Below are 14,164 nucleotides of genomic sequence, written 5' to 3' on the forward strand. Positions count from 1 at the left end.
TAACAAGTAAATTTACTCAGTATTAAACTAGTGTCATGGTTTAACAATGTATCAATCACTGGTGAATCCATGTTTGATACCTTCGGTGTTCTCTCACTCCCATTCACATCTCTGAATAGCGAAAGCAGATCAATATTATATTTAAGACACGGAGGATGTAAGCAGAGGTCTCGCAGAATGCACTTGAGCTAAAAGAACCAACTTCTTTGCTATGCTGAAACACATGGTTTTTAATTGACTTTTTTTTATTATTCTTGATCTTTTTTAAATGCTATAATTGCAGCTATAATGTTTCTATATTTATATGATGTAAGGAGACTTAGAGTGGACTCAAACGCCTTCTTGACAAATTCAGCAGGCACTAACTAAGCAGTAAAATTAAAGCCTTTAAAATTTTTGCAATGCATTACTTTATTTTTTTTATTTGATAAAATGAGAAGTATGCCTTACATAACACATAACACTGGCATTCATAAAGTGTGAAGACTGCGAAATGTAATGATTGTCTTCAAATTGATTTTAAAGAAACAGCATTACCTGCACTCTGCATAACAACTTTGATCAGTATTTTGTTGCTCATTTTCCGGTTTCATTTCTCAATTTTAAACACAACAAATAAATTGAAACCCAAAAACAGACATTCCAAACAACCTTAAGTATCAATTTTGGGAAGAAAAAAATTACAATGTAGCATTTGGTTTGTACAATATACATTTTTCAGTTGTGGTTTACAAATGCAGATGCAGCTGTATCAAACATCTACAGGTCCATTTAGAAAAGCACCTGTGCTATTGAATGACCACAAAAAGCTATGACGCTCCATAAAGAGATTGTGAAATCCTTCGAAAGCACTTTGATATGAATAAACACATCCACAGTTACTGAGCTGGTGCTCCGTTTCAGGTGGACATTGAAAAGCTATCTCTGGAACTCCGTCACAGTTTGGAAGCAGTCAATAAAGATTTACTCAAGTCTTTTGCTTCTCCAGCTGTTCTCACACGTTCATAACCCAGGATGGCCATTGCATGATGGCAGTACTCCTCTACTTGTTTTATCTGTTGAATACTCAACACTGTTCTCCATGCACTAGCCGCCTGTGTGGCATTCCTGGCAGACACAATAAATGGCTTTGAGGAAGAGCTTGTGCCATTCGTCATGTTAAGAGCAAAAGACTCGATGTCAAGGTTTGCACTGAGATTAGCAAATTGATAAACATTCCGGAGCGTTTTGACTGGGTTTTCCACCAGATCCTCATAGCGCACTGCCATGTATTTCCCTTTCAGCCAGCTGGGAGGATTTAAGGCAGTCCTCAGGCTCCTGTATGTCCGATCACATATTACCTCCATAGCTCCAACTGAATGGTAATCTGCGCCGTCCTTTTTGCTCATTTTGTGGCCAGGATCCACAAAGGGTACCCGACGGAGTTTGGGATCCCTGCTTCTGACCACCTGCAAGTTCTCACGGATCAACCCGTGCCTCGATTTGATCCTGGAGTTGGCCACGGCTCTGGGATCTCGCACAAGGTGAATCACCTTGAGGTCCAGAGACGGATCCTCCATAAGGGGTGCCAAAACGTTGACATCCAGAACCCGGACCCCTTTTATGACTATAGCGTTGTACTTAAGGCATTCTTCCTCTAAGAGCCCGAGGCTTTGTGGAGGACATTTTTTGCACACTTTGTCATCCACCATCCCAACCACTTCTCTCCTATAAGCAGAGCAAAGAGGATACGAGCAGATGACTTTATTAAGCGTGGCCCCAAAAAGTCCAAGGGAGGTGAAGTTTTTGCCCCCTGGGCTGTTGTACAGCTGAAAAACTGAAAGATCACAGCGGTACAGCGAGCTTAGCATGTCCCTCGCTGCTCCCTGTAAGGACACAGCATCACCCGGGTACAGCTTTTGCCAGATGTGCCACATCGGTTCATACAGAAAGAAAACCTCTGGGTGTTGATTAAACAGCTCTCCGAAAAAGGATGAGCCGGACCTCCATGTGGTCAAAACATAAACAAGTTGTCTCTTCTTAGCAAGAGAAGGTCCGTAAAGGAACCGAATGTCTGACCTGCCCTGATACGGAGTGCTTCTCATCTGGAGATTACACTGTTGAGGTTCTTTAGTCCACCTGTAGTTAGCCAAGTTCAGCATGGTGAGAACTAACAGCAGAAAATACGCTATAAACAGTACGATTCTTTTTCTCCGCAACACTTTCATCACGATTCCAGGCTGGGTGATTATTTTCGTGGGATGATTCCGATATGCCTTGTGATTTCGGCCATAAACACCATTCTTTTCCCCCAGTGCAGGCAACTGAAGTTGATCGCTTCTCATCTGTTGAAGGATACAGTGGTTTCGAAACCACTCAGTCACACAAGATGAGGAGCAGCAGACACGTTATCAACTCAGTTGGGGTTTTTCATGCAAGCAAACTTTGTTTTCGATGCAAACCCAAATCCGAGCTCCTGGTTTGCAGACAAACATTCAATATCCATCACATCCACAATCCAATCGCGTGCAATGCTGAATGTAGCCTTACTGCAGTGCGCAGAATCTCCCCACGGTCCTCGGAAAAATAAGGCGAACGTTGACGTACAATATCATATCCGTTTGCACGTCCATCAATAGCGACCGTCAGATGAATCCTTTTAGCAGCGACTGCCTGTAATAGATGGAGAACCGCTACAGTAACGGAATAGACATCATTAATACATTCTAAACGCTGTGAATGCGGTCAGGATGCATTCGTTACTCTGTAAGCATCCGCCGGCGTCTTGTTGTCTCGATCGCGTCAGTCTCCGGCTTCAACTGTACTGGACTGATTCAGTCTCGGTCTGTGGGTAATAAAGACCTCCCCTTTTCCACAGCCAGTGGAATTGCACCGGTGCTTTCTCTTTCAAACTCCCCCCACATTATGTCAGTGAACAACAAAACAGGCGAGATGACTGAACACAGCAAGGGCGGCTGTGAAATAATAGGCTACGGGAAAACTGCACAATAGTGTCGCAAAAAACCCCAAAAAAAACAAAAAAAAAACATGGCCATTATAAATCACCGATTTAATTAAAATACAGGCATTCGTTTGCACATTCTTTACCCAATCATCCTAAAAGAATTTGAACAGGATTCTTAGTGGTGTTATATATAATATATATTATATATATATTATATTTTTAACCTAAAGAAAAGAAGGACTGTGTAATTTAACGAAAGTAAAATGTGAATATAATTTTAGTGGCCATGACAGAAATTATAAACCAAGCATGAAAAGTGTCGTCTTATTTTTTTTTTATTATTATTATTATTATTATTATTATTTTTCGGTGATTAAACTGAAATGAAACTTTAACTAAAATATAATAAAGAAAATATGTAATTACATGTAATTAAAGTACTGAATGACTATAGCGGTGTTATAAAAGGGTTAACAATGTGGAGTTTTGTACTAACACTTTATCTTTGAAATAATTCAATAGAATTTAACACTTATTTCTTAAAAAAAAAAAATAATAATAATAATAATTTTAAAGTCATTCGCAATGTACACACACAGCAGCAGGACTGGCATTCTGGAAAAACTCCACATGATACTTCCAGAGTCTCCTAAAAAGTAGGAAAGCATCGGATGTGACCATGTACATTCCACCCACAGCTGATTCTTCGGGTAAATTATAGATATCGGGAGATTATTTTGAATATGATTAGAATATAAACCAAAATCGACTAATAGGTTTTATTAACTCACTTTTAAATGTAATACAGTGTGTGTGCGTTTTTTAGTGTTAATATGACTTACTCAAACCTACAAACCCACACTAACAGAATAATTTTTAATGGCCAAATAAAATAAAGTCGATCGCATCTGAAATGTTTGACTTATTACAGTCTCAAGTTCCAAAAATATTCAGCAGCACTTTTTTTTTACATTTTGCACAACTCTGCCCTACAGAGGCCAAGCACAGTAACTACACTGACACTGGAACTTGACTTTTTTTTTATACTACTTTCATTGATAGCCAAAAAGCAAATCATAAACATATATACCTGGTCTGCAGCTCAAAAAAAAGGCATTTAATCTCACAATTCATACTTTTTTTTTTTTTTTGACTTTTGCAGTTGCACGTTATATACTCAGTTGTGATATAATTCTGACGTTTTTTGCTGATTTTTTTTTTTTTTTTCGTATTTTATTTTGGCTCAACATTTTCTATTGTGGGACTCAAAAAGAGTTCCAAAGTGGGAGAAAACCTCTCCGTTATGGGACATTTTATATATGCATACATATATACAAATTTAAATACAAAACTTTATATATAAGAAAGCTTTTCAATTCAAAGCTAAAGGTGTCTTTGTTTTATAATATATTATTTTCTGATAATTAAAAAAATAGAAAATACAAAAATATGTCATATTGAGTTAAAGGTGTAGTACGTGATGAAACACCGTTAAAGATTTAAATCAAAACCCAAGCAAACAAGTTTTAACATGTTGCTAGCTTTCTTTGTGTTTGCTAAAATAAATATTGTGTTATTACATAGTTTAGGCTGTATTGTCAATCAGCAGTCATGGGAAGAAGAGAGAGTGAATTGGAAGATTTGTAGAAAGACTGTAGAAAGATCTACAGCTGAGATATTGCCAAAGACTAAAAGTTCAAATGAATATCACTGAAAAAAGAAGGCTTACAAACAGGCTAGGACCTGCATTAGTATGAAAAATAAGCAATTAAAACAATTAAAACTAGTGGATCTTAGTTTTGGTTCATCATGAAAATTGAATATTTAAGTCATATTATTAAATATTTAATACTTTTGTTGAAGTAGGTCGGACTCTGTTACCCTGCTACTGGTTTGATTTTATATTAACCTGCTGAACTCAGAATTAAAATGACATTACCAAAACACATCCATATTAGTCAACAAAGTTTCTCGGTGTCCTGATTGACCAAGGTTTAACTTGGTCAAAACATGTGGATCTAGTCTGTACAAGATCCTCTAAAATGTTAAATATTCTAAGAATTGTTTTACCTTCAGTTCACTCATCTGCTCATCCAACGCTTTACTACAGCTTTTTATTTCCCTTTATGAATTATTGCAATATTGTCTGGGGTGCTACTTTTCCCACCAGCAAAAATTGCTAAAATTCAGAAGAAGTTCTTGCGTATGATTTCCTACTCTTCTAAATATGCTCCTTCTCCTTTGTCCGAGCCACGGGGCACCAGCCCCGACTAGTCCAATGGTTAATGTGGCCCTGGTTAATAGTTAATGTAAGATATATTTTTTCCAAACCACTGGCTAATGAGATGACAGAAATAAAAGAAATATGACTAACCAATAGGCCTAGTATTATTTTAATAGACTAACTAATGAGGAGTGATGTGAATCAATCTGTAATCATAGGATTTATTCATGATTTTTTATGTCAGGCTAGAGTTACACTGATTTTGCATCATGTTATGGACCCCCTGAATTAGCCTTGGCCAACCCAAATAACAATTACAATCTGGTTAATTTTTACCATATTTCATATTCCAACAAAGGCAAACTGGATACCAAAATAGCATTGCCGTGGGCAGAGATGAAACACATCACTCCTCATTGTCAAAGCAGTGTAACCCGTTTAACAGGACATTATGATAGGGATGACAAGTAAGTATTTTGCAAGCCATATTAAAATTGTTTTAGGAGAACAGCGGACTTAAACATGGTTATAGCATCCATGAAGAAATCAAAAAGCCCAGGTAAGCACGCATATTTTTGCATTTGTCATATTGGTCAAAATGGCTTCATGTTTTTTTTTTTATGATTATTTATTTATTTTCCAAGGTTGAACAAGGTCCACAATTGTGACCACAAATAACTATGTACAAGTCCAGGGTTTGCTTGTACAAAAAAAAAAAAAAAAAAAAATTAAGTTAAGGGGTGGAATAACAAAAAAATGGCTTCATGTTTTGAAAGATATGTAAATTGTTCATTTTTGTGTATTATCAGTCAACAGGTTAAGACCATATGTATTACTACTGGTGTGTCTTTGTACATCAACCTGTCTGGTAAGTTCTTAAGAAAACTGATATACACTTATACGCAGATTATAAAATATTAATTTATTTCCCCCTGTCATAACTACAGGGCATTTAGTTTGGCTGAAATGAGAATGGATTATAAATTCCAGTGCAGTTCATAAATCAGAATGTATGCTTACAAAATGAAGCATTTTAAATTAAGGCTGAATTGCTGCAAGTGTCGTTGTCAATAATAAAATCAGTTATTGGATTTTAATTTGTCTAAATGCGTTGTGATGGACTTGTTTTAACAGTATTCAGTTCAGTTCGTTAGAAAATAGAAATAGAGTTGATCAGCTAGGAAAAACGAACATTCTCTTAATGTCAAGGATTCAATGGGCTAAATAAGGCTGTTGAATGTCTTTGAATTGCAATTAAAATAATTTCTTCTTCAAATTCCTATTCAATAGCTCAATATATGATGTAAATCTTTATTCCTTTGTGGAAAGTGTATATAGAGCGGGTGATCTCATAATCGAAAAACAACATATACGCGGATGGGTTTAAAGATGACGCCTTGCAACAAAGACTGAAAGGATACAAAAGGATGTTAAACATTTTCATTGTTTCGTGACAGCTCTGCCCGATGACATGATAATAGGTTTTCCACTGAATGAGGGTGAGATCATTTTTGTTTTTTAAGAGCACTCAAACGATTTAGACATTGGCGTAGCCACAGGTGTGCCAGCCAGGGTGTGCCAGCCATAGACATCTAAATACCTAGACTCCTCAGGCCAGCGACACACTGGATGCGTGGCACAAGAGTCTCAGCTGAATGAAACCCACTGCAGGAGAGTTTATTTCGCCTTCTAGGTCCGAAAAAAACATCAGGTCATGCTCAGACTTTCCTGTCTCTTTGAGTTTCAATCTATATTTATTCACTTCAGCTCTTGAAAACCTCTATATGAACACACTTGCCTGAAAAAGTGCGGGGGACGAATTTCCGTGATACTAAAAGTTGGAGGGGGGCATGTCCCCCGCGTAATCTACGCCCCTGGTCACTTGTTGATTTTGTTAATTTTTTTGGTTTACAATTCTAATGTTAATTTAGTATAACTGTGACATATGCATGTAATGAAATTTGAAAGTACATTAAATTAAATGTAGTTGTTTTATTGTTTTCTCTGTGTTTTTGTTTTTAATTTTTTTTGTCTCAGGTCAGAACACAGCTCATTCCCTTTAAAATACTGGGCAAAAATTGAAATAATACATCTTTAAACACTAATAATTTACCATCTTTGAGAAAATTAAAAAAACAAGTAAATGCGAATCAAAAAGTTAAACAATATTCTGCTTTTCATTTTGATAGCACTCTATAACCTACAGATAAACTCCACAACAAATGATAACACATGAAACTGATGAGGCTTCATGGATCCAGTGAAAATAAAAAAAAATATATACAGTAATGCGCTTATACAGTGCACAGTAAAAATGTAGTAAAAGTGATATGTTATATTTAAAAGTATATGTAGTACAACTTGAAGTAAAGTGGATAATATGAAAGGAGAGTACAACGGTACAATAACATACGTGATAATAGATTTATAATAACACTAATTATATGTATAATATGAATAATACCATAATAAATAACAACAATAGATTAATAAAAGCAGGAAGAATATGTAATATCAATTGTCCTCTGAATCAATCTCAGCTCAAGAAACACATTTTCTTTCAGTTTTCAGTTTTTTCTTTCTCTGGGAATAGAGTGGTTTAGTCATGAAGACAAAACCTTACTAATAAAGACTCATTCTCTATCGCTTCCCTCAAGTCAAATAATGTAAATAAATTTGACGTTGCTTGGCATTTCATTCTATAATGCACATTACACACACTCATGCAGAAAACACACATTTTGAAACAGTGGTTTATTTTTGTTAATACATTTGAATGTTTGGGTGTGAGTGTGTGAGGTTTACCTTGTACAACAAAATCTCATAGTATAGTTATGTTTATCACAGAAAAACGTTATATTAATCAAAATTAATAATCATTATTACAACATCACAATGATTTCATCATGATATTGCAGCTGGACTCACTGAGTTCCTGTGTTTTCATTTAGGCTATTTTCATATTTTGTGTAAAGACACACGCAGTACATGATCAGCATTAAACAGCCTGTGCGAATTTCTTTAAATGCAGTCTATAGTATTGTGATCGACTGAGGAAACTGGTTATATTTAATTATTAATTATTAATAACTAATAATTCCTTAAATTTATATAGCGCTTTTCTGGGCACTAAAAGCACTTTACATTGAAGGATGAATCTCCTCAAACACCACCAGTGTGCACATCCACCTCCAAATATTTGACAAAACTACAGAAACATTTAATAAGCTCATTATATTAAATTATATTGTTATAAAAATTATCTTTACAGAGAGCGAGAGAGGGAGGTTAGAATATGAGTAGGGTCAATATTCAATCTAGCCATTCATTCAGGGCTGCTCTGGGTTTAGTACAAACACAACATTAGTCTGTGGAGGTAGTCTTGTCTCTTGGAAATACAGAGAACAGCTTTCCTCAGATTTCCTTAAGGCTTTCTTTCTCCTGTTTGCAACAAGCTAAAACGGAAGAAAAAAATACATAGAATCAGTTCACAGTTTTATGAAAAGCTATGAAATCCTTATGATCAAGTGATGATAAACTTATTCAGTAACATTTTAGAATAATGGTATATTAGATGATGTTAATTAACTACTTTAGTTAACATGATCTAAGCAAGAACTGTCTCAGGTTATGAATGTAACCATTAGAGTAGGGAACGAGACACTGCGTCCTCTACGGGCCGCTTTGGGAACACCTCGTCGTGACCCTTGTCTGAAGCATACATTCAAAAAACACCAACTTGTTGGCCGGCGACAGCCTCCGACGTCACTACCGGCGTGACTATAAACAAGCACTGGGAGAGTACATCATTCACTTCTTCTTTTGAAGCTTGCGTCCGAAGCATGGCAGGGAGCTAGAGGATGCAGTGTCTCATTCCCTATTCAGGGAACTATGGTTACATTCGTAACCTGAGACAGTTCCCTTTCGAGGGAACTTCGAACTGCGTCCTCTAGGGTTCGCTTTGGAGAACAAGTATACCCACGCCACCATTTGCCGCTAGATGCGACAGCACCACTAAGCATCCATGAAATTCCCTGCAGTGCTGTGCCAGGCCTGATGATCAAGGAGGCTCCCTCAGAAACCTGTGATCTGAGCCGCCTAATACTGGGGCATGAAGCCGGATGGCTAGTGCTGTCGAGTGTTTAGCAAACACTGTAACTGAGCACTGCAAAGGAAACTCACAGAGTTTATTAGTAGACACGTAACTACCAGCAATTTAATACACATAAGTATATACAGACAGGGTTACATTTACTCACCCACCCTCCTGCGCTGGAGCCCCACTCAAGGGGTGCCTCCTTTTAGTCTGGACCATCAGTAGGGTGGTTGCTATGAACATAGAATCATAAAAAAACATTATAGGTCCAGCATAGGAGACTGTTATGCGAGAGGTTTCCACCTAACCTCGATCAGGTGGATCGCTGGTGGTTACAGGGGAATTAGGAAGGGGAGGATAAAAGCAGAAATTAGCCCTCTAAAGTTGATTAATGCGTATACGCGTTATGAGGCATTTTCTCCTGATAACCTCTTAGACTCCAGAGGGTTAAAAATCCCCAAAAGGAATGAGTAGATACCTCGGTATCACTCTGATTCAGACGAGAATGCTGCCTCATCTAGATCGCACCCCTTAGGTTCTGATTACCTCCCCGTGACCCACGATTCCTCTAACCCCTGCCCGCAGGTGGGGGAGGTGCGCGAGTTGCAACACTAGCCTTCTGTGCCCGTCTTTGATCCTCAGATCGAGGACCTGGACCTGGACCCTCAGACCTGGACCTTCGTGGAACAAAGGATCTGAAAACAGCAGAGCGCACCTTCGTCTCCCTGAACTTCTCAAATACAGAAAAGTTCAGATGTCGAAACCTGAGCATCGAGAAGAAAGCCTTTTCTTTCCTCCCCATGTCTGCCAGGTTCATCCACAGATGTCTCTCTGCTGCCACCATGGCTGCCATAGCACTGCCCATGGCGGTGGCGGCCTGCTTGGTAGCACGGAGAGAGATCCGTAGTGCGGCGCAGCTTAGCTACCTGATCAGAAAAAAGGCCCCTGCCTCTATCCAGGTCTCTTAGCAGATCAGTCTGATATGCTTGAAGCACCAGCATCGTGTGTAATAAAGCCACAGCCTGACCTGCTACTGCTTATGCCCTGTCATTTAAGTGAGATTATTTTCTGAAGGGGCTTAGATGGCAAGGAGGGGGATTAAGAGAGGATGTTTCCCCTGCAGAAATATATATTTTTTTTTTTAGCTCTTCCTACAGGGGGCATCCCCTCATAGCCGCTTTCACGCATCACCTCGATGTCGGCAGATTACTTTCATGCAGAAACCGATGGATGTAAGAAGAAAACATTATCTTTCATTTCTCTGTATGGAGATCATGCAGAAATGGAAGGCTCACTTGAGCTGGAGGGCTATGATCAAAAAGCTAGATAACCTCCAACAGCTCTACATATGCAGGGCAGGAGAACTGAGAAGGCTCAGCCTCAGCTTCTTCAACATCCTCAAATATCTCCTGCTTTACCTAGGTAAAAACCCAGCAGAGGACTAACCTCAGTATCAGAAAATGTTAAAGATATAACATCATCCTCCCGAGGCTCTCTCTTGTCCGCCACCATTACAAGCGCGAAAGGGAAAATTCCTCTTTAAACCATTCAGACAGATCCACCTGTATTCTCACGAGCTCATTCTCCTCAGTGCCTCAGCAACGACAGGTCCTGAACCGCGGGAAGCAGATGGCTGCCTTTTATCTTTTTTTATCTTTCAGAAGAGAGACGAACGAGAGCAGAGCTTTTTCTATTGAAAAAATGCTCACAATGCACGCAGATTGCCTCCTCAAAGACATTGCGTGCAAGCTGTTCACCCAAACAAATGACGCAAAGATCACTCTTACCGGTTCTTTCAGATGCACACTTCAAACAAAATAGTCACCAGTGTTTGGAATTTAACATTTAACTTCCAGTAATGTTAACGGCGTTATAACGACGCGAAAAGTAATTAGTTAGATTACCCCGTTACTGAAAAAATAACGTCGTTACCTAACGCCGTTCTTTTAAACGGCGTTAGGTAACGACGTTATTTTTTCAGTAACGGGGTAATCTAACTAATTACTTTTCGCGTCGTTATAACGCCGTTAACATTACTGGAAGTTAAATGTGGTGCGTTACTTTGCATTGATTTAATAAACTATGTAATCCCAACTCACCCCTGCCTCACACAGCGAGTGAGCAGGTGAGTTAATAACGATATAAGCGATTATGATTGGCGAAGGCAGAGTCATATGTTTCATGGTAGCCAATCAGAGCCAGTATTTTTACGCCAGTGGCATCAAACACACACACACGTACGCACGAGAGATTCGCAGCAGCAGAGATGGCGAATCGGGAGCAATCCAATGAAAAGTTGGCATTTTCAAGGTGGAGATATAAGCACTAATTCAAATTCATTGTGGTCAAAGGCAAGAACGTGCATGTAATGTGTACATGTAATATGTGACACACGCATCTACAAAGCTAGTGGCCAAAAACACTTTTCTTACAAAGATAATACTTGGAAGTGCAATAAATATTGAAAGTTATGTACGAACACCTGTTCTACTCATTTTAACTGACTTTAAACTGCTCCAAAAAAAAAAAAATTGACAGCAGCTTTTTTTTTTTTTTAAGTAACGCAAATAACGAGTTACTTTTATTATAGAGTAATTCAGTTACTAACTCAGTTACTTTTTTGGAACAAGTAGTGAGTAACGTTCCCAACCGTGATAGTCACTGAAGACGAAGAAGATAATGACGTGCTCTCCCGGTGCTTGTTTATAGTCACGCCATTATTCTAAAGGACCATTATTCTAAAGTATTACCACTTAATCTTTGTAAATAAGTAACGGTAGTGAAATTTAAGAGAGATCATCACTAATCTTGACAGTCAAAGTGCTCACTGTATATATTGTGCTCATAACACCATTTAATATTAACTGAAAAAATAATTCACTTAAACTTTGAATTCTTATAAAGTCTCAGCTTTCACTGCTAACTACTTGAGCAATATCGCTAGCTATTATTAATAGTCTGACACTGGCGGTTAATTAAGCTGTCAATATAATGTTAAAAATGACCAAAAAACATCGAGAAAAAACAGTTGAGTCTTACCTATGAAAGATAATACCCCAAGTATGTTTTTTATTATCGTGCGACGGTTTGTAGATTCCCAAGCTGCAGATGAGTCTGGTATATTTTCTTCTGTCCTGATGTGAGAGTTATGGAGAGTTGCCCGCTACAATATGGTGGCAACGTTGACGTGCGGCCAAACGGCCAATGAGGAGTCTAGGTATTTATATGTCTATGCTCTCAGTTGCACAGAAATAAGAATCCAACATATGGTGTTATATAATGCTCAAAATGTTAAAATTTAATTTACATTTTAATTAATTTTCGTAAAAAAAATATCTGCCGACATACGGACTGCCAACCAATCAGCAAACAGCAGCTGACTGTCACCCCAGCAGCTCTCCAGAGATCTTTGTCGCGCAAATAAACAGATCATTTTTGATTGCACAGTGCTAGCTAGCAATATGTCGCAGAGCTCCCTTCTTAATTTTTTTTGGCAAAAAACCTCGGCTTGATGGAAAGCCGGACACAAGGCCTAACATTACACCTGATGAGAATGTTTCTCCCTCCCCAGGCCCACATCAACAGATGTGACTCCTCCTGCACTCCTGGCTACTTAAAAAACCTGTTGAATAAGAAGACACCGAAAGGGTTAATAATTTTGCACAGTAATCTGACAATAAATGTGGCACACCTTGATTTTTATATGCACACCCAGAGTCTCTTTTCTGGCTACACTACTGGTGTAGAATGTTGTTGTTGTTGTTGTTTTTTCAGTTAAGCAAGTTTATATTCGGTTGCTAACACTAAAAATAAATTACAAGCAAGTGACGTAGGCATAGCCTATAAAAAAAGAGCAATGTATGCTATTCAGAAGCAGAAAGAGCTTCATTGCCAAGTGTGTTTAGAACATACAAAATAATTTGTTTTGGTAAGCTATTGTCTTTATCTTTTACACCAATACATTCCTTTGTATGAGAGCAATATGATCAGAAAGTCATGGCAAATTCCGTTTTTACGTTACATCAGATGAGCAATTTAAACTTTTTTATAAGTTAAATGAAACACTCTATTTATTTATTTATTTATTTTATTTTTTTGCTGGTTTAAATTAATTTCATTTGAAATGACTTGTACAAACAATAAAAAAATACAATAAAAAAGAAGACAGCAAATGAGCTGAAGTTTTTAATTAGAAATATGTGGAATCTTGTTACAATGTATATAGAACTTTAAACATTTACATACGGTACTGAAGAAAAAAAAAGGAATTTGGAGTGATTGATATTCTGCTCCTCTCTCAGGTTCTATGGACATTGGATATTGGGAATCAGATGTCTCCATTTCTGACCCCCAGGCTTAAACCAGCTTCCCGAAATAATAATAGCAATAATTATTATGCAGTATCCACACTTGATATGGGAATCAGTGATGAGGAATGGGAAAGACTGCAGAAGGCTCTTGACTGGCCTGGTCCAGATAAAGAAATCAATCAGCTGAATCTGAGCACAAGCCCAGTCCACTCAACATTCTCTATTGTGGGACTCAAAAACAGTTACAAAGTGGGAGATAACATCTCCATTATTATCACAGCCAGAGACCACAACAACAACATGAAAAGATACGGAGGAGATTTTTTCAAAGCAAAGCTTTTCCATTCAAACCTAAAGGTGTGCTTATTTTTATGATACAGTTTTGTTAATATGGCATATGTTTATGTTTGTTAGCTTACTTTACCAGCATACTGTACATTAGTTTTCTGCAGTACTGCAGTACACTTGACCTATTCCATTCTTCTTAAAGGCGAGTGTGTATGGGGAGGTTCTGGATCATCGTAATGGAACGTACTCTGTTGTTCTTCTCGTGCCCTGGGAAGGTCAGGCACAAGTTTTTGTACGTCTTG

The 14,164-nt window shown here is 37.9% G+C and overlaps 1 protein-coding gene across 1 annotated transcript; it reads right to left on the reverse strand.

Annotated features, from left to right (window-relative positions):
* Window positions 1–299: 299 nt before the first annotated feature.
* LOC113065978 (carbohydrate sulfotransferase 2-like) lies at window positions 300–2,901 on the reverse strand. Its single transcript, XM_026237510.1, has one exon. It carries the CDS (start codon window positions 2,322–2,324, stop codon window positions 936–938), a length of 1,389 nt encoding a protein of 462 aa, XP_026093295.1. The 5' UTR covers window positions 2,325–2,901; the 3' UTR covers window positions 300–935.
* Between the last annotated feature and the right edge of the window lie 11,263 nt (window positions 2,902–14,164).

Source organism: Carassius auratus, chromosome 49, assembly GCF_003368295.1.
Source record: "Carassius auratus strain Wakin chromosome 49, ASM336829v1, whole genome shotgun sequence".
NCBI lineage: Eukaryota > Metazoa > Chordata > Actinopteri > Cypriniformes > Cyprinidae > Carassius > Carassius auratus.